General features: G+C 33.2%; 1 protein-coding gene across 10 annotated transcripts in view; it reads right to left on the minus strand.

Moving 5' to 3' along the window:
- STXBP5L (syntaxin binding protein 5L) overlaps positions 1–27,955 on the minus strand; it is a 384,033-nt gene that overhangs the window by 136,980 nt on the left and 219,098 nt on the right. For all 10 annotated transcript variants that reach the window (XM_057545862.1, XM_057545860.1, XM_057545863.1 and 7 more), the window contains exons 13-18: positions 27,150–27,297; positions 26,144–26,211; positions 10,698–10,738; positions 6,784–7,001; positions 4,481–4,653; positions 1,435–1,560 (exon numbers count right to left, since the gene is read on the minus strand). In XM_057545862.1, the coding sequence (XP_057401845.1) occupies positions 1,435–1,560; positions 4,481–4,653; positions 6,784–7,001; positions 10,698–10,738; positions 26,144–26,211; positions 27,150–27,297 (774 nt within the window). The remainder of the gene's footprint in view (positions 1–1,434; positions 1,561–4,480; positions 4,654–6,783; positions 7,002–10,697; positions 10,739–26,143; positions 26,212–27,149; positions 27,298–27,955) is intronic.

Genomic DNA, 27,955 nt, shown 5'->3' on the forward strand with positions numbered 1-27,955 from the left:
CCCTATTTCATACCTCATACCTAAATAAACTCCAGATAAAGACTTAAATATATTAAAGAAACAATAGATATAAGACAATATTCTTCATTATCTTGAAGTGAAAAAGGTTTTTCTAAGTATGACACAAAATCCAGAGCCATAAAAGAAAAAAATAGAATTTAAAAATTAAAAAATTTTAAATTTTGGCATGGAAAAAACCATCCTAAACAAAGTCATAAAAGAAACAAAGGAAAGGAAAATATCTGTAGGTTACATCACAGAGAAAGCTAACTTACTTACTATGTAAACATTTTTCACAAATCCAAAAGACAAAGACAACAACTCTGCCAAAAAATGGACAAAGAATAGAAACAGAAATGTCACAGTAGAGAAAAAGATGTCCAATTTCACTTAAGATACAAGGAAAGTGTTAATATGATAATAATATACTTCCTTTTACTTAAAATGACAGGGATTAAAAGTTTGGTTATATACTATTGTTAGAAAGGTTGTAGGGAATCAGGTATTCTCAAACATTGCTGGTGGGAGTAGAATTTGGTACAACTTCTATGCAGGGCAACAACCTAGGAATAAGGATTAATTAGAACTCAATTAGCTTTTAAAGGGAATACAGTCCAACTTTCAAAGACAGGATGTCTGACTGGATTATGCTGTTCTGCACTTTCTACTGACTCTTAGTTTAGCCTGTCAGAGGAAATGAAAAATACATTTTGGAGAATGATAACATCATTTAGAACCTCAAATTATCTCTATAATATTCATATATATATATATATATATATATATATATATATGGGAGTATATAATGTTCATATAATGTTGAATTAAAAAAAACAAAATGGAAACAAAATCAAAAAGCAAACGTAGGTTACATGAAAACAATATAATGTGACCAAAAGCCAAGACAAATGCTAAGCTAGAAACCAGTTATGGAGTTATCAAACACATATTTAAAGTAACTATATTCGACATGTTCAAGGAAATAAAAGACAAGAGCGATAATTTAAGAAGATAACAGAAAGCTTTAAAAAGAGCCAAATGGAAGGTCTAGAACTAAAAAATAACTGGAATTGAACTCCATAGGTCAATCTACCATTAGATTAGACACCATTGAAGAATTAGTGAACTTTTAAAGACAAGTCAGAAGAAAGTATCCAAAATGAAACACTAACAAAATGAAACATTAATATCCTAACAACCTCCCAACAACATTAAAAGTGGGGATACTATTAAATTTTGACATCAAGAAAACATAGAATCACAGTTTATATTTAAATTATTATTTTTCTTAATACCATTTTCAATCTAATCAAAATCCAGGTAAGGGCTTCTTTCCATTTTTAGGATTTCACTTAAGCATTTTAAAAGAAACATTTAAATATATCAAACATATCAGATAAATAATACAAATTAGAAGACTGTTTAGCTACTTACATTCCATATGCTGAGCTTACAGCAAGGCTAGTAATCTGTTGTGGAGGTTCACCATCCACCCAGACCAACTGAATAACAAGTTCTGCTTGATACCCTGGAGGCATCCGCACTGGTCGTGTCTTAACACTAGAAAACAGAGAAAAAGTAATTGCATCATATACAGTTCAAATACATATGTTCATGCCTATTTTCAGAATTTACAACAAATCTTCCTACAGAAATATACAACACCAGGCATTGAGGACATTATGCAGGTAGGCAGTATCTTCTCTAGCTTTCTCAAAATAAACCAAGACACTTGTGATTTCTTAGCCTTTCCTTTAAGTAGTTTTTCAGTCAGATCCACAACTTCACCTGGCTTTCATCAGTTCCTTTTTCTCTTGTGATAGTAGTATTTTTAATTATTTTTCTTACATAATATTTGTTACATATATGTAAGTTATAATGCATAACAATAAAAACTATGACCATTAATCTACCACCCAACTTAAGAGCTCAACATATTCAAAACCTGAATTCCTGCTTTCTCTATAAATTTGCTCCACTTGCAGCCTTCTCTATTCCAGCTGATAGCAACTCTTATCCTTCTAGTTATTGAGTTAAAAAACCTTAAAGTAATCCTTGACTAATATTCTTATACCTTACATCTCATATCTCACAGCCAACCAATTATCAAATGTATTGGTGCTATCTTCAAAATATATGCAGAAGCTGACCACTTTTTATAATACTTTAGTACTGCTACCATCCTAGTTACAGTTGACAAATAAAAATATGGGATATCCATTTAAATCTGAATTTCAAATATACAATAAATAATGGGTTTATTTTGTTTATTTGTTTGTTTTTACTGTATTTCCCATGCAATATTTGGGATATACTGATACTAAAAATGTTCATGGTTTCTCTGAAATTCAAATTAGTGTATCCTGTTCTGTTTTGTTTTGTTCTGTTTTGCTGAATCTGCCAGACCTTAACATTATCTCTAGGTAGGTGCAACAGCCTCCTTATTGGTCTCCCATCTTTTACCTTTCCCTTCCATCCCTAAATCTACCTTCACCATAGTGACCAAAGTGACCAGTTTAAAATTTAAGTCTGATCATATCACTTCTGTATTTAAAACCCTATAATCATCCCCATTTAATTAGGAATAAAAGCCAAGGTCCTTACAATGGCCTATAATTTGCCCTCTATTACCTGTCTGACTTCATCTCCTACTACCCTGTCCTCTACCGCCCACCATCCTTTCTTTGTTCTAGCTACACTGACCTCCTTATATGCCAGGCACTTTAAGGCCTTTGCTCTAGCTGTTCCTGCTGCCTGGAATACTCTTCCACCAGATATTCCTCAGAAAACTCCCTCATCTACATTTGGTTTAAGTCTCATCCTCCTAATGAGGCCTATGATGACCTCATACAAAGTCAAAAGAAAATCAGATAATTGCACAAACATGTGTATATTGATAAGAATTGTAATATTGCTAAAAATGAAGAGCTGGCAGTATTGAAAGACTTATTTATTAGCTTACGTATATGGATATCTAAATCCAGCAAAGGAAAGTCATTTAGGGATGGATGCCAACATATAATTTGGTAAAGCATAGATTATATGCAACTCAAGAACCACTTGTAATATACTGTAACTTAAAGAATAATATACTTCTGCTGCTTGGTCCTTTGGAGCTTATATACATATAGGATTATACTGAATCCCTTTGGTTCTCTTGATAATCCTTAAGATTGTCACTACTACTTTACAAGTCAGCATTAAATGCTACAACACATGGTATTGTTTACTTCATCTCCACTACCAGATTTTTGTTGATTTTACTGGTTTTTCTCTTTTATCCCTATCTTTTATATTTTTTAATTTTATAGAAAAATACTCAGGTCATTGCAGGACCCACTTTAGTGATGGGTTTTCTTAGCTAATAAATCAATCTACAGTGCTTTCTTAAGCTTTGTTTAATTTTTTGTTCTCTTTCTCTCTTTCATTTTAATATAAATCAATTAAGTGAAGCAAAGTGATATGAAGGAAAAATTAAATGTGTAAAATTATAACATTATGCAAGTTTTCCATTTGCTAAAGTTTAATGATTTTGTTTCCCCTTCATAGATCTTCCTCTCAGTAATGCCTACTTATACTTCCTTTTTTAATTTCACAAGAAAAATTTGGGGTGTGGGGCAGAAGCAATGATTACAAAAGTACAGCAACTGCTAATTGTATGGTAAGCTGATTTTTCTCCTGAAACCTCATCTTTAAATTTTCCATAAGTGTTTTTATAAGAAATGAGGAAACCAGTTATCCACAGTTCCTTGAGTAGCAGACTCAGATAGTTTCATATGAGGCTCAGAGAAATTCCTTGATTAGGCTCAATTCTCCAACCAGCTAATACTAGAAACATTTGGTTTGACGATGTAGAAGCAGTAACTGGTAACTTAAGGAAACTGCATTCTTTTGTACCCTATTACCAGAAAGCATAAAAACAAGATAAACATTACTATAGGCTTGATTAACTTTAAGTTTTATTTGAGCATGACACTAAACCTTGTTTAGATATACTGAGACAACGTAGTTTATTACAAAATAGTATCAGTTGAAAAAAGAGAAAGAAATATTACGCAATATCCTAGTAACCATGAGAGAAAGCCTTTTTTCTGACATAGTATTCTTGTAGTAAACTTGGTTTCCTTTTTGATTCCAAGAAGGCTGAAGACGTTCCCTAAAAATACTTTGTCAATTGAGAAGTACCAGGCAAGTGGCAAGTTTCTGCTCTGCCAAATGTTTTCCCATTCTATCAAAGCTATGTTTTCTTTAGGGTTGGTCAGGGAAGGAAATATATTAATTAGTAATGAAGAATGGAAATATTGTACCCTCTTCATAGATATTCCAAAAAAAAAAAAAGAAGACAAAGGTACCCCTTGGTGGACTGTAGACCACTTGACAACAACTTAATAAAAGAGAAGGATGATTTTATTTGGCACAGTTTCAAAGAATTATACAATTAACATGTAAAATTGTTTTAAAATTTGGTAGCAACTCTTACTTGAGGCATGGGATACTATCCTTCGTTACTCCTTCACTAGCCACAGTGTTAGTGCTCCCAGATAGACTCCTTGAAGAAGGAAGCTGGGATGAGAGATCAGGAAATGGAGGACTTGTTTCTGGTTCCGGGGTAATAATATCTTCAATATCATACTGAAGTCGTACTTCTAATGACTTAAAAAAAGAAAAATCAAGTTTTGATTTAACCTAGACTTTCATAACAATCACATTAAAATATCTGGAACTCTTTCAGTAATTATTCATTATTTTTTTCAGATTAATTAGTTCAATTCATAGTAAAGTTGAGATACCCCAAACTGAATTAAATAATAAATTATATAGACTATTCAATAGCATTCACAAAAAAATGTAAATTTTTTAAAAAAATAAATTTATTTATTTATTTATTTTTGGCTGTGTTGGGTCTTCGTTATTGTGCACGGGCTTTCTCTAGTTGTGGCGAACAGGGGCTACTCTTCGTTGTGGTGTGCGGGCTTCTCACTGCAGTGGCTTCTCTTGTTGCAGAGCACGGGCTCTAGGCACGCGGGCTTCAGCTGCTGTGTGGCACATGGGCTCAGTAGTTGTGGCACATGGGCTTAGTTGCTCTGCGGCATGTGGGATCTTCTGGACCAGGGATTGAACCCATGTCCCGTGCATTGGCAGGCAGATTCTTAACCACTGCACCACCAGGGAAGTCCCTAAAATGTTTTTTAATTCTTCAGAATTATAAGAAAATACCTACCAGTGGAGATAAATTTTCTGTATAATAAATATTCCTTAAGATAAAGTATAAATTACAATTCCATATACGATAAAATAAAAGGAGAAATTGGTCATGGTTATTCCAATGAAAGAAACTAAATTGGATGTGTGTAAAAACACACACACACACAACACACAAATTGTTATTTGTACAAAGCTTTTTAGCTTTAAAAAGCCTGCATTCAATCTTGACTTTGAATTACTTCAGTATAAATTTTCCAAAATAAATTCCATATTTTTGTTTGTTTCATTAGTTTAGCTCTTATATAATTTCATTAGCTTGGTCAGAATTGCTTAATGAAAAACATATGATAATTTATACTGGAATAAAAAGGTGATCCAAACCCGTTTTTTTAAAGCTGAAAATGTTTTAAAATTATTTTATGACTGCATTCAATGCTTAAATGAAATCAATTTTATAACATAAACATTCACTTTTCAATGTAAAAATAAGCATTTTTGAGATTGAAAACAATTGTTTACAAAAAATGTAATTATGGAGTAGTGAATACAGCAATATTATCAAAATGATTGTCATAATTATCTTAAAACTTAAAACCTCTGGTGACAATAACAATTACCAATTATTGAGTGCTTACGAAGACACTCTGCTAATGACTTCATATAATCATCACAAGAACTCTATGAAAGTGGCATTACAATTTCTAGTTTATTATTATTTTCTATTTTTCTATTTTATTTTCACAGGAAGTTATATGAGTGATGAAGTTGAGACTTACCCAGACTGTACTACTGACTAATGGGCCTTGTGACTTGTTCAGAATCACACAGGTATTCATTGGTAAAGCCAGAATTAAAAGCTAGGTTTATCTGACTCCAAAGCCTGGGTTTTAACTAATATATACTTTAAGGGCAATGTTTAATTTTAGCCATTGAGGTAAAAACAGTTATACATAGGCCTTTAATAGATAATCTTTATTTTCTGATAAAATGGTAAAATGGACTGGGTAGAGAAGACCCATATCTATAGGTGCCTTAATTTAGATTTAATTTATCCCATGACAGCATCATTATTTTGAATAATTATATTATTTCATCAGTTTAAAAATTAAGATTAGGTAAGGCAGCCCCATAATTATTTCCACCCTACAAATATGTTGCTATTTAAAAAATCATTCAAAGTAATCTTATTGTAGTTGAGAAATAATCATTTATGGCAATTAGTTGGCAAAAAGATAAATTTTAAAAAAATTTAATAAAGATATAGAACAAAGCTTGCACTAATTTGACATTTATATATAAAATAAATCAGTAACTATCTATATAAAACCTATAGGTATAATCTATCCTATTTAATAATACTAAATTTTGATAGAGAACTGTTTTTGTCATTTTAAGCCAAACTTTTTTTTAATATGTTATACTAAGTAACAAGAACAATTAAAAATTCTATGAATTGGATTACTGGCCACATACTGTACTCCTGATGGCTTAAAACCATACCAAGCACTAGTCAAGATCTATGATAACTGTTTTCTTTTAATAACTCTAAGTGTGAAAGTTAAATTTTAAATGACTTACCACTATTTCTGTTGTAATTTCATGTCTGCTGAATTTATAAATTATGACATAGGCAGAGACTCCTGATACACAGAATATTCTGCTCTCTGGACACCAGTAGATCATCTGAATGGCATATGGATCTTCCTCTACAATTTCACATGTTTGTTTTCCTTCTCCTACCTTCTGTTTTTCAAACACTTTTGAAGTTTTTAGCTTGTACAGCATCTGCAGAGTTACTATAAGATATTGAATCATAGTTATCTTCTAATTTGAACTTAATTCTTAGATGTTGTCGAAGCCTTTTAAATATACGTATTAAATCACAAAAGTAAAACCCAACTGAACAAAATAAACTACATTTTAACAAGGAATCATTCAATGTCATGCTCTCATATCAGTACCATTTAGCTGGAGGAAGACTATAGGGAAAAAATTAACATTTATTGAACATATGCTATATACCAAAGAACACGTAGGACCTTTGTATGCATTGTCTCATGAGTTCCTCAGAAAAGTCCTGCGAAGTGAGTATTTTTATCCTTGTTTATTGACAAAAATACTTGGGCTCAGAAACTTTTAAATGAAACTACTGAGCCTACTTCTCTCTTAAGGGAAACCCCTCAATACTATTTCACAATTTTTTCCTTTGATTGTTAGATGAGAGGTTGATGCTATTCTTCGAGGGTTCATTCCTCTCAACAAATTTTTAGACACTCCTTCAGATGAGAAACATTTGTAATTTACCAGTACCAGTTAGCAATAGTGGGAGTCCAATGATCTGGATTATTTTAGAAAGAATCTTTTCTGAGCGGCTCTGTGTTAGGAAATGGTCAGTTGTAATTTCTAAAAAGTCTGGTTTTGTGAATTGTTTTGGGGAATATTTATTTGGAGGAATATTATTTCCATTTTAGAATCTGATGATAACTCCACTATATAAAAGCTCTGATTCTACAAAGGATCCTTGAGAAACATTCTAAAAATCTAGGAGTTCCTTCCAAAAGTACATAATCTGAACCTAATCATGAGAAACATTAGTCAAACACAAATTGAAAGAGAGTCTACAAAATAACTGGCCTGAACTCCTAAAAATGTCAATTTCAAATACTCAGCAACCATTCCAGACTAAAGAAAACTCAAAAGATATGATAACTAAATCCAACAAATAATCCTAGATTTTCTTTTATTATGAGAGATATTATTGGAACAACTGGCTAAAACTGAGTCAGATGTGGAAGTTAGATAATAGTATTGTATTAATATTAAGCCCCTGATTTTGATAACTATAATTTGATTATATAAAAAAATGCCCTTGTTTCTAGGAAGTATACACTGAAGTATTTAGGGAGGCATGTACTGTTAGAGGAGCATGATGTTTGCAACTTACTCTCAAATGATTATAAAAAGCTATATATATATATGTATATATTTATGTGTGTGTGTGTGTGTGTGTTTGTGTGTGAAAATGGAGGGAAGAGAGGAAGACTAAAAGGGTGAGGGAGGACAGGAGGGAGGGGGAGGGAGGAAGCGGGGAGGGAAGGGGAGAGAGAGAGAGGGAGCAAGCGAGTGCTAGATTGAGAGCATGCATGCGGGTAGGAGGGCGGGTGAAGGGAACACATGCATACATTGACATTTGGGGAATCTGGCTGAAGGCTATACAACACTTCATAGTATGTTTTTATGATTTTTCTGTAAGCCTGATGTGACACGGAAATATTAAAGAATATTGCAGACATAATTATTTAACTTTGAGTTAATCAACAGAGATTATCCTTAGTAGGCCTGACAGAATCAGGTGAGCCCTTTAAAAGAGGGATCAGGGCCTTCCCTGAAGTTAGAGAGACACTCCCTTGCTGGCCTTGAAGAAACAAATCACGAGTTTTAAAGCTGTAAGAAAATGAATTCTGCCAACAACCACAAAAGCTTGGAACAGAACTCTGAGCTGCAGGTGAAACTGCAGTCCTAGCCAACACCTCAACTGCAGTCTCTGAGACCCTGAGCAAAGAACTCAGCTAACCTGAACCAGATCCATGACACACAGAAACTGAGACGGTATATGGATTTTGTTTTAAACTGCTAAATTGTGGTGATTTAATACTCAGCAACTGAAGATGAATACAGTTGACCCTTGAACAGTATGGGTTTGAAATGCATGGGTCCACTTATTCTCAGATAATTTTCAGTAGTAAATACTACAGTACTACACAATCCGAGGTTAATAGAATCCTCAGATGCTGAATCACAGATACAGAGGAATAGTGTATAGTGAGGGCCAACTATAAATTATGCCCCAACTATAAGTTATGGTCAGATTGTGTAGAGGGTTGGCACAGTCAATCTGACTGACTCCTATGTTGTTCAAGGTCAACAGTACACATATTAACATAAACTCAACTTCCAAATTCAGTTAACCTCATTTCCTGTACTGGAACTTATCCCACAAAATTGGCAAATTAAGTGATATTTCTCCAATGACATCCATCGATTTGGAGATTTGCCCTTATAATTGATTATAGTAAAAATATTAAACATGCTGCAAACCTTTGCAACATATGTTCTGAATGTAATAAAATAATATTTTATTTAAAAATTAACTTCTTAAAATATTATCGTGCATGCTTAAGGGTGGTATGCATTTCAGTCATTAGAGTGTTCAAGTGTTTTCTCACATTTTAGAAGCTAAGGAGTGACTCTGAGGTGGTGGGAAACGAGCAAAGATGTCACTATACAATTAACTGTATTCGTGGAACAAACTCAGATTTACATGAAAAGGTTCATAAAAATAAAAAATCTGTTGTCCTTTGGAATTTCCCCCTGAACAATTGATCATTATTGTGTGAGGTCAGAAAGGGGCCTCAGATTTCATGGCTTTTAATCTTTTAATCATTTTCTCTTGCTGATGCTTTGCTCCACTGCTAAAGGACTCTAGATTGCAGACGAAGATTATCAGTAATGTTCAACCTTCTTCCCTCTGCTTTTCTGTTTATCATAGTCTTTCTCAGTTCACTTCTATAGCTTCAGGTATCACTTCTATGCTGCTTCTTCATTAGTTACCATTCTTGACTGTTCTCCCTACCTGATAGACAGTTTTACTTGAATTTCCTGGTGTTCCAACAAAATCCAAACTTCCAGAACTCTTCTGTATCCTTATTTCCAAAGAGTTATCTCCATCTTGATGGTTACTCAGAAACTTAGAGACATTGCTCACTTATTCTTCTCCTCCTAGTCCTGACTATCAAAATCTTAACTATCTCCCAAAACTCACATTAAATGTCACCCCATCAAAATACCCTTCCTGGATCTACCTGGTTCAAATAAATCTCCCATTTCCGATAACACATAGAATTTGGGTTGTACTACATTTAGAGTTCTTATCATATTGTTTGCCCTGTAAGTTTTCTGAAGGGTATGTATGGGTATAATCAAGTCTTAAATCTTTGCATGCCCTTCAACATTGAGCAGAGTACCGGTAGTCCTTAAATTATATAATTCTCAAGATTTCAAAAGAATTTTTACATTTATCAAATTATTTCTTTTGATTCTCACGGACTTGGTAGACAAGTGGCAAAGAAAAGTGAAGACTAGTGGGATAAAAGCACTTTTCTAAGAGTGAGGAGGTGAAGGAAATTCCTTGAAAAGAGTTAGTCTGACAAAGTTTGGTACTTTTTCCAATGTGCATTACCTCATAAATATAATAGGTTGCTGATAAAGAGTGATTTCAGTTGTGTCTGTTTATATCATAGAAGAAAAGTACAGTAGAGATAATACTTTAAACTGATTCAATAATATAGGAAATTCATTTTTGTAACACAGCCGTATGTGTATGCTAAATACGCATCAAAAATATTAACTGTCCAAACTGAAAAGTGGTGAATGGCTATGAGTAAATATTAACCAAGTGTTTCCTGTAATAGAAGGAGAAACTTAAAACTTACTTGCAGAAGCATCCCAAAACTTTATCGATCCATCTGCATGACTAGATAAGAAATAAATTAGCATTAAGTATGGTAAATAAAAAATCATAATTGTTCTAAATGTATAAAAACTTGAATTACTATTAAAATTTGATTTAAAAATACCATTTCAATGAAAACTAATGTATGCTAAACCATTTCTAAGCTTGAAACAATGGTTTATTTTTTAAATACCACATAAGAATCTAAATTTTAGAAAAAGACAATAATTACTTAGCTTTATTGTAAGAATATTTTATATGTAATAACAATGAAAACTGATCTGTGAAGAATGAACAGTATAATTTTATATAAAATTGTTTACACTGAATAAAAAGAGACCTGAGTTAGATCACATTAAAATAATTTTGAAATGAATATCATAGCGAAATTAAAGTTGAGCATCAAAATATAAAAAGCAAATCCTTAAACCTATCTAGAGTTGTATCATTATTTGGTAATAGGTATAATGGTAATTCTATAAGAAATCGTCTACAAATAATCGTCATTTCCCCAATGACTAATGATGTTGAGCATCTTTTCATTAGCCATTTGTATATCTTTTTTTGAAAAAGTCTATACAAATCCTTTGCCCACTTTTAAAAAATTGGTATATTTGTCTTTTTGTTTTTGAGCTGTAAGGGTTCTTTATATATCCTGAATACTAAAACCCTTATCAGATATATGATTTTTAAAAGTTTCTTCCATTCACTGTTACCTTTTCACCTGATAGTGAAGACCATTTTATCTATTTTTTTCTTTGTTGCTTATGATTTTTCCCCTTTTTCTTCAGTACATTTATTAGCATAATTGCATGAAGCCTGAGCTGCGTATGGGCTGTTAAAGGGTTGAGTGCATACCTAAAACTAGGAAAACTGCTGCCCCTTTCTCATGTTGGCAGAGCAGCTACTGCTCATAGTTGGGCCAGTTCTATGGCCTGCAAAGGAGTGGGTAAATATCCCACAGCAAGATTCTGCTGAACTGGAATGGAGCCAGGAGTGAGGGCACTGAGCCAGCCTCCCAAGGAAGTGCTCTTACAGCCTATTCTTCCTGGTGTCCAAGCTCTTTTGCTCTGAAGACAGATGGGGAGCTTACAGGCTCTCTTCTGGCTGGGATGAAGCAGGTAGGTAATAGAAAAGAAAGCCAGAGAGACTGGGGAAGGGAGACAGGAGTTGCTTTTTATTGACTTGGTCATGGGTTCCATAGTGGAGCCCCTTTGTGTTTAGGAGCATTTTTCTGCTTCCTTTTTTTTTCCCTGAAAATTCTCCTGCTGCCTGAGCTGCCATGCCAGTAATTCAGCATCCATTTCCTATAATTTCTATGTTTTGGTGTAATATCTAAGAGCCACAGCCACAATCATATTCAGGAAAGATTATCCTTGTTTTCTTGAGTTTTATAGTCTTAGCTGTAAATTTACATCTTTGACCATATTTGAGTTAATTTTTGTATATGCCATGAGGTAAGGGTCCAACTTTATTCTTTAGCATGTGGATATTCAATTCTCCCAACACCATTTGTTGATGAGATTATTGTTTGCCCCATTAAATAGGCTTGGCACCATTGTAAAAAACCAATTAGTCATAGACGTATGGTTTTATTTCTGGACTCCCAATTCCATTCCATTAAATTATAAATCTAATCTTATGTCAGTACCACACTGTTTTGATTACTGTAGCTGTGTAGGAAATTTTACAATTGAGAAGTGTAAGTCCTTCAACTTTGGTCTATTTCAAGATGATTTTGACTATTTTGGGTCACTTGCCATTTCATATGAATTTTAGGATAAACTTTTTTCATTTCTGCAGAAAGATCATTGGGATTCTGATATGAATTGTAGTGAATCTGTATATCACTTTGAGATATTGCCATCTTAATAATATTGCCTTCTAATTCATAAACATGGAATGATTCTATTTATTTGTGTATTATTTAATTTTTTTCAGCAAAGTTTTATAGTTTCTAGTGCACAAGCCTTTCATCTCCTTGGTTAAATTTATTTATAAGTATTTTATTTTTTGATGCTATTGTAAATAAAATTGCTTTCTTAATTTTCTTTGCAGATTGTTCATTGTTAGTATATAGAAATACACTAACATATATATAAGATTATGTCATTTGCAAATAGATATAATTTTACTTCTTCCTTTCCATTGTGATGTCTTTTATTTAAAACTGCAACAACAGCAACACTTAGAAAACTAGGAGTAGAATAGAACTTCCTTAACCTGGTAAAGGGCATTTTTGCAAATTCCCTTTTATTTTTCTTGCCTCACTCCTCTGGCTAGAATTTCTGGTTCAATATGAAATAGAAGTAGCAAAAGCAGAAATCTTTGTCTTGTTCCTGATCTCAGAGGGAAAGCTTTTAGTCTTTCACCATTGAATATGACGTTACCTGTGGGTTTTGCAAAAATGCCCTTTACCAGGTTAAGGAAGTTCCATTCTGCTCCTAGTTTTCTGCATGCTGCTGTTGTTGCAGTTTTAAATCGTGAAAGTGGTGTTTAATTTTGTCAAATGCTTTTTTATGCATGAGATGACTATGTGTTTTTTCCCCTTTATTCTATTAGTGTGGGTATTACATTGATTTTTGTATGTTGAAACACTCTTGTATTCCTAGGATAAATCCCACTTGATCATGGTTTATAATCCTTTTAATATGCTGTAAGATTCAGTTTGCTAATAGTTTGTTTAGTATACTTGAATCTATATTTATAAGGAATATTGTTGCAGTTCTCTTTTCATTCAGTGTCTTTTTCTAGTTTGGTATTAGAATGATGCCTCAGATAATGAGTTAGGACGTTTTCCCTTCTATTTTTTGGAAAAGTTTGAAAAGCATTTGGTGTTATCTATTTAAATGACTGGTAGAATTCGTCACAAAGCCATGTGGTCCTGGTCTTTCCTTTGATGGAAGGTTTCAATTACTGATTTAATCTCTTTACTTGTTATAAATCTGTTCAGATTATCTATTTCTTTTTGAGTCAGTTTTGATAGTTTGTGCATTTCTCAGAATTTATTCATTTCATTTAGGTTATTTAATTTGTTGGCATAGAATTGTTCACAGTATTCTCTTATAATCTTTCTTATTTTTGTAAGATTGATAGTATTATACTCACTTTTCATTGTGATTTTAATAATTGTCTCCTTTTTTTTTTTCTTGAGTCACTCTAACAAAAGTTTTGTCAATTCTGTTGAACTCTTCAAAGAACAAACTTTTGGTTTCATTGAATTCCTTTATTGTTTTTCTATTCTCTGTTTTGTTTATCTCTGCTTGAATTTTTATTATTTCTTATATCTGCTGGCATCAGTTTTTCTTCTAGTTCCTTAAGGTGTAAAGATAGGTTATTGAACTTTCTTATTCCTTTAATGTAGGTGATTACAGCTATAAATTCCCCTATGAGTACTGTTTTTGCCACATCTCCATGCTATTATTTTTCTTTTTATTTATCTCAAAATATTTTCTAATTTCCCTTGTGATTTCTCATTTGGTCTGTTGGTTGTTTAAGAGTGTGTTGCTTGATTTCCATATATTTATGATTGTTCCATTTTGTTTCTTCTGTGTTTCTTGACAATCTTGCACACACCTTTAGCAACTTTATTATTTATTTCCATAAACCAACTTTGGCTTTGTTAATCTTTGCTATTGTACATTTTCTTTCTATTTCATTAATTTTTGTTAACAGTATTATTTTCCTTTTTACTTTTGGGGGAATAATTTTTTTATCCTTTTTAACTTCTCAAGATAGATAATTAGATCATTAAATTTTAGTCTTCTCATTAACATGCATGGGTATAAACTTATATTAACTTATATAAACATATAACATGGGTATAAGCTTACCTTTAAACATAGATTTTGATGTATCCACATGTTATGATATATTTTAGTTTCACTATCTTTCTGTTTGTGATATATTAAAATTTTCTATTGTGATTTGTTTATTAACCAGTAAGCTAGCTGGGAATAGATTGCTTAATTTTGAAAACTTGTGAATGTTCTTTATATATTTTTGTCATTCGTTCCTAGTTGAATTCCCCTGTGGTCAGAGAACATGTTATATATGATTACAATCCTGTGACATTTATTGGCACTTTTATTATGGTCCTGCATATGGTCAATTTTGGTCTGTGTCTCATGTGCACTTGAAAAGAATGTACATTCTTGAATTGTAGAGTGTAATGTTTTAAATACGTCAGTTAAGTCAGACTTATTAATCATGCTGTTCAAAACTTTCTTTATTGTTATGGATTTTTCCTTTAATTTTAAAATCAGTTGCAGAGAGAGGTTTGTTATATTTTCTTCTACTTATTGCAGAATTGTCTATCTCTTTGTATATTTTGGGGCCCTGAACTCAAAATTCTTATGGATTCATCCTTTTATTATTTTAAAATAGTCCCTTTTACATTTGATAATGCTTCTTGCTTTAAAGTTTACTGTGGTAGGCAGAATTCTAAAATATTCCCCAGGATTCCTGCCTTGTGGATAATCCTGTATATTCTCTGGGACTGTGAATATAACAGAGAATATATCACTCCCATGATAATTATATTATGTTGACTAAGAAAAGGATACTATTTGGGTGAACCTGACCTATCACATGAAACCTATAAATATAGATCTAGAGGTAAAAGATGAAAGAATTTTGAAATTTGAAGCATGAGAAGTATTAGCTGCATTGTTACTGGCTTGAAGTAAGAAGGGGCCATGTGGCAAGAAATGCAGGCAGCCTTAGGTAGCTAACATGCTCTCCCCCCATGACACCTAGCAAGGAAATTGGGAGCTCAGTCCACAACCACAAGGAACTAAATTTTTCTAATAAAAAGAATGAGTTTGGAAGCAGATTTTCCCTCAGAACCTCCAGATGACAACTCAGCCTTGTTGACCCCTTGATTTCAGTCTTATGGTACACTGAGCAAAGATCTCAATCATACAGTGCCAGATGTCTGACCTATAGAGCTGTGAGTTAATACATGAGTTTTCAGCTGCTAAGTTTGTGGTGATTTGTTATGCAGCAATGGGAAACTACTTTACTGACATAAGTAGAGGTATACCAAAATTTTAAACTGTTCATGTTACAATTTTTCATGTATTTACTTTCAAATTTTTAGTATACATATATTTAATGTGTCTCAGAAGTGACTTAGAATTTTTTTTTATTTAGACTGACAGTCTTTGCTTATGATTGCAGAATTCAGTCAAATTATATTTAGTGTAATTACTGATACACTGGAATTTAAATCTGCTAACCTCACAATTATATTCTATTTGTCTAACCAATTCTGTCTTCTTTCTCTCTCTTTTCTGTCCTTTTAAGGATTAATCACATTTTAAAATATTACTCTATTTTATTAGTTTTTGAGTATTATATTCTTGTACTATTATTTTAGTGGCTAACACAGATATTACAAAACTGACCCTTAAATTGTTGATCCTTAAATTGTTCATTTTATACCTACCCAGACAAAGCAAGAATGTTAAATATTTTATCTCTGTTTTCCTTTCTCCCACCTTTTGTGCTAGCATTATGATATATTTTCATTCTACATCACAATATTATTAAAAATTATTGACATTTTAATACTTATACTAAAACATAATATTATTTTAATTTAGATTTATTCTTGCATTTACCTTTTTCTGTTGTTATTATTTAAGTTCTGCATTTCTATTATTCTATTTGGTATTGTTTTCCTTCTATTTAAAGCATTCACTTTAATGCTCTCAACATTTGTTTGAAAAAAAATTTGCCTTCATAGTTGAAGAATATTTTTGCTAAGTATGAAATTCTATATTAGCATTTTTCCCAGTAGCATAGAGATTTTATACCAATACCTTCTCCTTTCACCATTTCTGTTAAAATATCAACTCTCAATCTTATTATTGTTTGTTTTATTGTAAAGTGTGCACCTCTGGCTGCTTTCAAGAATATTTTCATTACCCTTCGTTTTCATCAGTTTTACTACAATCTGTGTAGATGGTTTTCCTTTTATTTACTCTGTTTTTAGTTTTTAGCACATTTTGAATTTGTGTTCTCAATGGAAAGAATCTGAGCCATTATCATTCAATAATTTATTCTGCTTTATTCTCTCTCTCCTTTCTGTTTGTGTCTCCAGTTATATATATGTTCAAACTTCTTCACCAAGTATCGTATATCTCTTATGCTTTTCTTTTTTCTCTGTGATTCCATCTGGATATTTTCTACTCACTATCTTCCAGTTTGCTAATCCTTTTTTCAGCTGTCACTACATGCTGTTAAGCCAACTTATTTAGTTCTTATTTTCAGTTATAGTAACTTTTAGTTATACATTGATTTTTTTTATTGTGGTAAAAAACATAACATAAAATTTACTATGTTAACCATTTAAAAGTGTATAACACAATAGTATTAACGATATGCACATTGTTGTGCAGCAAATCTCTAGAAATTTTTCATCTAGAAAAATTGAACTCCACATCCACTGAACAACAACTCCCTTTTCCCCTCTCTTGAGCAACCACCATCCCTTCTGTCTTCTGTCTTTATGAATTTGTCTATTCTAAGTACCTGATATAAGTGGAATCATGCAGTATTTGTCTTTTTGGGACTGGCTTATTTCACTTAGCATAATTTCCTCTGGTTCATCCATGTAATAGAAAGATTTCCTTCTCTTCTAAGGCTAAACTAAATAGTATTCCATTGTATACAACGCATTTAAGAAACCCATTCATTTTTTGATGGACATTTATGTTGCTTCCACCTCTTGGATACTGTGAATAAATGCTGCAATAAACATGGATGTGCAATAAACATGGAACACCTTTGACACCCTGTTTTCAATTCTTTTGAATATGTGCTTAGAAGTGGGATTGCTGGATTATATGGTAATTCTAATTTTAATTTTTTGAGGAAACTCCATATCATTTTCCATAGCAGCTACCTCAGTTTACACTTCAACCAACAGTGCACAAATGTTTCAATTTCTCCACATCTTCACCAACACTTATTTTCTTGTTGGTGCTGCATAGTGCTATCCTAACAGTTGTAAAGTGATATCTCATTGTGGATTTGACTTGCATTTTCCTGATAAGTAGTGATGTTGAACATCTTTTCATATACTTATAAGCCAATTGTGTATCTTTGGAGAAATACCTAAGTCAAGTCCTTTGCCCATTTTAATTGAATTGTATGTTTTTGTTGTTGAGTTATAGGAGTTCTTTACATAGTTTGGATATTAACCCCTTATCAGATATATGGTTTGAAAATAACTTCTCTGACTCTGTAGGATGTCTTTTCACTCTGTTGATTGTTCCTTTTGTTTCACAGAAATTTTTAACTTGAGGTAGTCTCATTTGTCTATTTTTGCTTTTGTTGCCTGTGTTTTTGGTGTCACAACTAGGAAATAATTGCCAAATCCAATGTCACGAAGCATTTCCCATTTTCTTTTGGGTGTTCTTTAGTTTCAGGTCTTAGATTTAGGGGTTTTTGTTTTCAGTTGATTTTGTGTATGGTATACGGTAAAGGTCCAATTTCATTCTTTCACATGTGCAAATACTGTTTTACCAACATCATTTGTTGAAGAGGCTATCCTTTCCCCTTTGTATAGCCTTGGTATCTTTATCAAAGATTTGACAATACAGGTGATGGTTTATTTATAAGTTCTTTACTCTGTTTCAGTGGTCAATATCTCTGTCTTTATGTGAGTACCATACTGTTTTGATTACTTTGTAATATTTTTGATTAGCTTTGTATCATGTTTTGAAATCAGGAAGTGTAAGGACCCTAGCTTTATGTTGAATCAAGTTGTGTGAGTATCCTTCCCTTGTTTCTGATCTTAGAGGGAAAACTTTTAGTTATTCACCATTGAGTATGATGTTAGCTATGTGCTTTTCACACATGACCTTTATTATGTTGTGGTAATTTCCTTCTATTCCTAGATTGTTGAATGTTTTTATCATTAAAGAGTGTTGAATTTTGTCAAATGCTTTTTCTGCTTCATCTGAGATGTTCATGTGGTTTTTGTCCTTCATTTTGTTGGTGTGGTATATCACATTGATTGATTTTCATGTTGAACCATCCTTGCATCCTGAGGATATATCCCACTTGGTTATGATGTATAATCATTTTAATGTGTAGTTGAATTTGTTTTGTTCGTATTTTGTTGAGGATTTTTGCAATAATAGTCACTGGGGATATTGCTCTGTAGTTTTCTTTTCTGGTAGTATCTTTGTCTGATTTTGACATCATGTAATGCTGGTCTCATACAATGAGTTTGGAAGTGTTCCCTCTCCAATTTTTTGAGGAGTTTAAAAAGAACTACTGTTAATTCTTTAAATGTTAGGTAGAATTCTCCAGTTAAGCCCTCTACTTCTGGGCTTTTCTTTGTTGGGAGATTTTTTTATTACTGATTCAATCTTCCTACTGATTAAAGGTCTGTCAGATTTTTTAATTTCTTCATTTTTCAGTCTTGATCAGTTGCATGTTTCCAGAAATTTATCCATTTCTTCTAGGTTATCCATTTTGTTGGCACACAATTTTTCAGAGTAGTCTCTTATGAACCTTTTTTATTTCTGTGGCATCAACTGTAATATCTCCTTTTTCATTTCTGATATTTGTTGAGTCTTTTCTTTTTTTCTTAGTCTAGCTAAGAGTTTGTCAATTTTGTTGATCTTTAAAAAAACTCAGTTTTTAATATTTTCTATTGTTTTTCTACCCTCTATTTTGTTTTTATTTCTGTTCTAATCTTTGTTATTTCCTTTCTTCTGCTAAATTTGGGTTTAGTTTTTTCTAATCCCTTGAGGTATACAGTTAAATTGTTGATTTTAGATCTTTTTTTTAATGTTGGCATTTACTACTATAAACTTCTTAGAGGTTTACTTGTAAAGCTCTTAGTTGTGCTTTTGTTGCATCCCATAAGTTTGTTATGTTGTCTTTTCTTTATCATTTTTCTCAAGACATTTTCCAACTTCCTTGTGATTTCTTTAACCCATTGGTTGTTCAAGAGGGTATTGCCTAATTTCCACATATTTTGTGGATTTTCCAGTCTTCCTTTTGCTATTCATTTCTAATTTCATTTCATTGTGGTTGTAAAAAAATACTTGTTATGATTTCAATCTTCTTAAAAATTTTAAGACTTGTTTTATGGCCTAACATGTGATCTATCCTGGAGAATGTTTCACGTGTACTTGAGGAGAATGTATATTCTGCTGTTGTTGGGTAGAGTGTGCTGTACATGGCTATGAGGTCCAATTGTTCTATACTGTTTTTCAAGTCTTCTGTTCCTTATTGAACTTCTGTCTGGGTGCTCTATTCATTATTGAAAGTGGGTTATTGAAAACTCCTACTATTTTTGCACTATTTCCTATTTCTCCCTTCAATTCTGTCAGTGTTTGCTTTATATATTTGGGTGCTATATTGTTAGGTGAATATACATTTATAATTTTTATTTCTTTCTGGTGAATTGACTATTTTATCATATATTATCCTTCTTTGTCTTTATGACAGTTTTTGGCTTAAAGTCTATTTTGTCTGATAAAAGTATGCTCACCCCTGATGTCTTTTTTTTGTTAGCATTTGCATGCAATATCCTTACCCATCCTTTCATTTCAGGCTATGTACACCCTTATATCTAAAGTGAGTCTCCTGTAGACAGCATATAGCTGGATCTTGTTTCTTTTTCCATTCTTCCATTCTGTGTCTTTTGATTTGGGAGTTTAATTCATTTATCTTTAAGGAAATGATAGTATAGGACTTACCACTACCATTTAAAAGTTGTTTTATGCTTATATTGTATTTATTTTGCCCCTTGTTTCCTTTCTTGCTGCCTTCCTTTTGTTTCATTGATTTTTTATAGTGACATGCTTTGATTTGTTTCTCACTTTCTTTTGTTCATATTCTATAGGTATTTTCTTTGCAGTTACCTTGTGTATTACATAAAACATCTTATAGTTATACTGATCTATTTTAAAGTGACAATTTAACTTCAACTGCATACAAAAACCCTACTCCTTAAGTGGGCTACACTGCCCTGCCCATTCCAATACCATGTAGAGCAGACACCGATGTCTTCCCAAAGGCAAAGGGACTAAAGACAGGAAGCAACTCTCACCGATGTACCCAGCAGCCCTTGGGCTTAAAACTGGTCTAAACTTAGAATCACCTGGAGTTAAAACAACATGGATGCTCCCACCCAGATCAATAGACAGACTCTGTGGGGAGGGCACAGGTGATGTAATTTCTAAATACTCATCATGTAATACTAATGGGAAACTGCATGGGAACCACGTAGCAAACATTTCTTCTGATTCTTTAAAGTGCATACAAATTTGGAGGGAATCAGGGCCCCACTCTAAGTTATGATTCTCCTGTTGGGCTCATGAAATGGCACCTTTAACAAGTTTTCTTATTGGTACAGATATTACTCCCTCAGGCTCGTATTCAGTAGCACTGAGCTAGAGATATCAGGCATAGCACACCTGAGACCACTGAGTAGTTTGAAGAGTTCAGGTAAGAACTTCCAGAAGTGCAGTTTCCCTGGGCCTGTTTCCTAGCAACTGAGCTCCTCCTGGCATAGGTGTGGCCTTGTTGTTGCCTAAGGTAGATGCCGCTGAGTTAGTGGAAATCACATGGTGGATTTAGGGTTTAGGGTTGTGTGAGGAGTCGCCCTTAGAAATCTACCCAAAAATACCCTTAGTCCTCAGGGCCTTTAGCCCCCTCTCCTCTCAGGGCCCACTTGACCCACAGGAATCCCTGGGGGCAAGGCATGACCACCTGTCCTCAGGTGAGCTGAGACTCCATACGCCAAAAGATCCAGAGCATGAAGCTGTTTACATCACAGATCTGTCTGAAAATAAACCAAAGGTTTCAGTGGAGGGTGGATTAACATTTTGTGTTGGGAATGGACAGAAGCCTTTGAAAATGATGCCATGAATGCATATTTGAGGATTAACAAAGGAAGTCGTGATCTATGTTAAGTAATACAGCACATTATAACTGAAAACAAACCCTACTCTTTTCTCTCTCCCCTCACTTTATGTTAATGATGCTGTAAATTATCAATACATCTCTTTATATTTTGTAACCATTAACATAGTTTTACAGTTATAGTTTTTAAAAATGCTTTTATCTTTTAAATTTTACACCTGAATTTAAAGTGATTCATGCACCACCACTACAGTGTTACAGGATTCTGTTTTTGTCTATGTATTTACTTTTACCAGAGAGCTTTATATTTTCATATGCTTTCATTTTGTTGTCTAGTGTTCATTCATTTCAACTCAAAGGACTCCCTTTAGCAATTCTTGTGAGGCAGGTATAGTGGTAATAAATGGTTTCAGTTTTTGTTTATCTTGGAAGGTCTTTATCTCTCCTTTATTTTTGAAGTATAGTTTTCCAGATATAGTGTCCCATGGCTGGCTTTTCTTTTTTTCTTTATTCACTTTAAATATATCATCCTTCTCCCTTCTAGCCTGTAATATTTCTGCTGAGAAATCCAATGATAATCTCATGACAGTTTTCATACAGATAATGAGTAGCTTTTCTGTTGCTGCTTTTAAGATTGTTTGTCTTTGACAATCGATTATAATGTGTCTCAGTGTGGGCCTCTTTGGGTTCATCTTCATTGGAATATTCTGATACATAGCCAATGAATATGGAAGTCCATTTACCTCCTCAGATTTGAGAAGTTTTTAGCCAAGATTTCTTCAAATAAGTTCTCTGTCCCATTCTCTCTCTAGTCTTCTGGGACTTCCATAATGCTATACTGGTATGTTTGATGGTATCCCATAAGTCCTTTAGGCATTCGCCACTTTTCTTCATTCTTTTTCCTTTTGTTCCTCTGACTCAGTGATTTCTTATTACCTATCTTCAAGTTTGCTGGTTCTTTCTTCTGATTAAATCTGCTGTTAATCCCTTCTAGTAAAATCCTCAATTCAGTTATTGTATTCTTCTCTTTAAGAGTTTCTTTCTGGTTCTTTTTAATAGTTTCTATCTCTTTGTTGATATTTTCATTTCATTCATGCATCATTTTCCTGATTTCATTTAGTTGTCTACTTGTATTCTCTTGTCATGCATTGAGCTTCTTTAAGACAGTTATTTTCAGTTGCTTGTCAGGTAATTCACAGATATCAAATTCTTTAGGGTCAGTTTCTAGATAATTATCTTGTTCCTTTGATTGGGTTGTGTTTGCCTGTTTCTTCGTGCACCTTGTTATTTTTTACTGTGAATTTAGCATTTGAAAAACAGCCACCTGTTATGGACTGGCTTTATACAGGGGAAGACCTTCTCCAAGCTCAAGATCCTTGGGGTCTCTCAAACCTTCAATGGGGATGCAACTTCTCTGGGACTGTATGTGTAATTTCCCAATTAGAGAGGTTTGCTGGTTTCTTTTTCAGGAGCTTGCATCTTTTGCTCCTTCTATTATCTGTATGTAGTTCTGCAAGTTTCTTGGCACTTCAATAAGCCACTGAGCTCTCTTTTGTTCTCTGCAGCCCCCAGGCATCCAGGTTCCATCGGTACTCTGACTCAGGGGAGATAAAAACTAGTCTCTTTGGAAGTCTCCTGAAAAGCAGGAACATTGGATGTACAGTCTACTCCACTACTTCCCTCTCATGAGAGAAGATTCCTCCTGAACATGAGCTGTGCCAATTTGGGGGAGAAGCTGATATAGTTGAAATAAAATGGCTGTTTTTACCCATTTCAGTGTGGCTACTCTTGGCTTTGAGGTCCCCTGGGGTACTATGATTCCCTAATTGGTTTCTAGAGTTTTCATAAAGGTTTTGGGACCATATATTGTTGCATCAGTGTGTCTGTGGGAGAATGAGGTCTGGGGCTACTGATTTTGACATCTTGCTGATGTCACTCTCCATTGATTCTTTTATAAAGTATTTTTCTGTCCTTTTTCTCTAAACCTGATTATACTGTGGTATTTGAAGTGAGTGTATTGGGTTTTTTTTGTTTTTTTTTAATAAATTTATTTATTTATTTTTGGCTGTGTTGGGTCGTCGTTTCTGTGCGAGGGCTTTCTCTAGTTGCGGCAAGCGGGGGCCACTCTTCATCGCGGTGCGCGGGCCTCTCCCTATTGCAGGCTCTCTTGTTGTGGAGCACAGGCTCCAGATGCGCAGGCTCAGTAGTTGTGGCTCATGGGTCCAGTTGCTCCGCAGCATGTGGAATCTTCCCAAACCAGGGCTCGAACCCGTGTGCCCTGCATTAGCAGGCAGATTCTCAACCACTGCACCACCAGGGAAGCCCCAGTGTATTGTTAATGGCATAGCATTGGGTTATGTTTTTTAATCCACTCTGCTAATCAATGCATTTGAATTAATGTATTTAGACCATTTACATTTAAGCCTTAACACTTCCATGATTAATTAAGCCCATCTTTTTTTTTTTCTTTTCTGTTTTGTCCTTTTACTGTCACTGGGTTTTTTCCCCCCACTTTCCTATAGGTTAATTGAATTATTTTAGTACATCCATTTTTATGTGTCAATAATGTTTTCCAGTGTATCTCTTAGCCCAGATCTTTTTACAGCATTGCTTTAGGTACTGCATTGTAATATTCATTTAACTTGTCACAGTCTACTGGTGTTATCATACTACCATTTTAAGGGAAGTATAAAAACCTTACCTTTCTTTATACCAGTTTACCCTCATCCATTTATAATTACCTTAAATATTTCCTCTATACATATGTAGAACCACATCAAACAATGTAACCATAATATTTTCTTCAACCATCAAATATAATTTTAACAACTCAAGAGAAAGAAAGCCTATTGTATTAACCCATATTTTTGCTTACTGTGTTCTTCCTTCCTTCCTCATATTCCAAGGTTCCTTCTTTTATCATTTGCTTTCTGTTTAGAGAATCTCCTTTAGCCATTCTTTCAGGGTAGGTCTGATGTTGACATATTCTTAGTTTCCCTCATCTTAGAATGTATTAATTTCTAATTAATTCCTGGAAGATATTTTTGCTGGGTATATTATTCTAGGTTGCCAGTTCTTTTCTTTCAGCACTTGAAAAAGATTCAGGTTTCCTCTGGCCTCCATGGTTTCTAATGGAAATATGCCATCATTCAAATTGGTTTTGCCCTGTTGGTGAGGTGTGATTTCTCTTTTGCTGTTTTCATATTTTTTTTCTTGGTGTTTAGTATTCAAAAGTTTGACTATGATGTGTCTTATTGTGAACTTCTTGTGGTTCGCTCACCTTCTGCAATCTCTAGGTTCATGTTTTTTGCCAAATTTGGGAAGTTTTCAACCATTATTTCCTTATGAACTTTTAAAGCTCTGTTCTTCTTTCCTCCTTCCTCACTGGACTTCCATTGACAAAAAAGGGGAGGGTATATGGCTCCTCATTACTGCTAGGCATTGTTGGGAATTCTCTCCCCACATGATCTCTGTCACCACAGGTAATGAGTTTCACTACCGTTCAGCAGGGTTAAAAGTCCCAGCACCCTACTCAGCCTTAGCTCAGTGTCAGAAACTGACACCCCCTTCATGGGTAAGTTGAGGCACCTTATTATGGCCTGATGAGGGTGAAAGTCCACGCTTTCCACTCAACCTTTGATGAAGTGGGTAGGGGTGGGGCCATAGTTTTTTTCTGTGTTGGTTAGCTATAATAGAAAGATTATTTTCTAAAAGTTTACTGTCTTTATAGGCTGCCCCTTTCCTCACCTTTTGGCTAGAGAGAGCTAGCTTTTGTTGGGCTTTTTAGGTTTGTGCCTGCAGCTCCAGGTTGCCAGCTTCTTCAGCTCCAATTCTGGGATATATGAGGCAAAAAGAAAAGCCAGGAAACTCACTTCCATGTCATTCCTTGAGTCTTCGGGGACCTATCCAGTCTGACTTCTCTCCATCTTTTCCAGTCATATTATAATAATATCCAGGGGTTTTAATTGTACTTAGTGGGAAGAATAGGGAAAAGTACATCTATTCCATAACCCATAAGTAGAACTCCTTATGATCTTTTAAGTCTTATCTTTATCTGTTGCTATGTTTCCATTTTCATCCCTAATATTAGAGCATGAAGTGGGTTGCTATAGGAAGTAACAACATTTCTGGTGCTCTAAGTTTTGAAGTATACTTTAAATAGTGACTTGATGGAGATACAGAGCACTGATTCCTGGATTTAGATGGAATCAAGAGATATTGGTAAGGGCCTTTCTAAGGCTAATAATCTATGATTTCTACAGAAATTCTTCCTTGACTAATCTCTCATGATTTTTCTATCTTTGACTTTCTTCTGGTCTTATAATCTACACTTATTTATTTTTGTTATATGTCTATGTTTTCAATGATTTGATTTTATCTTCTATAAAGGTTATAATCTTTGGATAGAAGCTGTGTCTTATATTTTAATTTAAACTGTCAGCATTCCTAGAGCACAATTATGGGAAAGTGTGAAAATTCAATGAAATCTTTTTGATGATAAATTGATGAACTCATAAATCACATCCCACTTACCCAGTAATAATAATTTCTGGATATGTCTGTGTGCCAAGGTTCCAAACTCCTCCACTGATTGGCCACTCCTAAACAGATTATATGGGAAGAATTTATAAGTTTTATTTTTTAAATTTAAATAACTCAGAAACTTAAAATAAAAATATTTTAAAATAACAGTAAAAGTTTCACTTAAAAACAAATAGCTGTTAAGTAATGAAAATGAAATGTGTACCTATTTTTTAACTCTTTCATTGAACAAACAATTCCAAATGCAAAATTTCATATCCTTTAAAAATATAGATTTTAACAAATATTACCATTCATATTAAAAATGCGAAGAAGTATCTTTAATCATACAAATACGGTGTTGCTACATTTTCCATGTAGTCTATGTACCTCCAAATTGTGGTGGTGCCATTTAACACAAAATACTATGTAAATTGTGCCCCCTGGAGTTGTCCATCTCAACAGTCCTGTTCAAATAACAGAAATCATAATGGGGGGGGGGTCTATTACAATTGTAAGTATTTGAATCCTGTAGTTAAATATAACAAAATGGAATTCTAGAAAGTTACTTAATGAAAGTCTTTGACAATTATGTCTTATTAACCATTGATTGACAGAAATATTGATTATCAAGAAATAGAGAGAGTTGACTCTTGAATTTCTTAAAATGTAATCCTTCACCTAAAATAATCAAAAGTAACATCTTATGATTCAAGCATATGTTAGTTTAAACATATACTTAGTATATAAATATACATGATAGGTAAGTATATCTTAGTATATAATTGTATACTTTTTATATAAGAAATTTATATTCTCGTAGACTTAAAGCTATGTAGCATTTAGGAAATTTGAATTTCAGAAATTATGTCCTTTATAGGTGCCAGCTTATGACTTGAAAAGAATTTAGTTCAAGTCTTCTTCTATGGAAAGTCAGAAAATAAAATAACAGAAAAAAGTATGATCATATGATATGAATATGAATACAAGAAAATTTATTTCTAATTGTTGCTTTTACCTTATTACTGTATCCTTGTTTTTTATGCTTGACTCCTATAGAGTAGAGCACTAGAATCAAATCTGGTGGGCAATCAGCAAAGTATGCTGTGCATGTAACTGGTGATTCATGAATGTCCACAGGATATGGATTTTCAAAGATTGGAAAGCTAATAGATAAAGATAATATATTAGTGTCATTTTGCACTGATATAAAAATGAAATAACTTTTATAAAACAAACCCTAAAATCTTCTAAATATTGATTATATTGAATATATTTCACATAATTGTTTTTTAAGCATCATAACACAATGATCATCTGAACAAGAATTCTCTTTTAAAAATATATATCTATAAAATGTAATATGAATACTGGTAGAATTTTACTTGAATAAACTCATTTTCTTTCCAGTAATTCCAAAATTACACAGTGATATCACTTTCTAAAATGGATAGACTAAATTATGTTAAATTGAAAATATGCAGCAAGTTGACATGTCAATTTATTAAAACGTATCAACTAGGTACTTTATCTACATACAATTTTATCTATATATTTATATAATACAAGTATTAAAATATCTTAGAGAATTTTACATGCTTTGCAAGGGACGTAATACGTAGGCAAGTATTTTGGTTTTGTATTTTTATAGGGAGTAACTGAAAGTTGTGTGTGCAATGTAGGTATGTGTGTGATTACACATGTTTAAGATTGTTTCCTATGTAAACTAGAAAACAGTGGGAATGCAGACCTATGGGTGTAGTAAATTTCATATCATCAAGTCATATATCATTTTAAAAAGGGGTATCAGTAAGAACCAAATTA

Source organism: Balaenoptera acutorostrata, chromosome 4 (assembly GCF_949987535.1).
Source record: "Balaenoptera acutorostrata chromosome 4, mBalAcu1.1, whole genome shotgun sequence".
NCBI classification, from domain to species: domain Eukaryota; kingdom Metazoa; phylum Chordata; class Mammalia; order Artiodactyla; family Balaenopteridae; genus Balaenoptera; species Balaenoptera acutorostrata.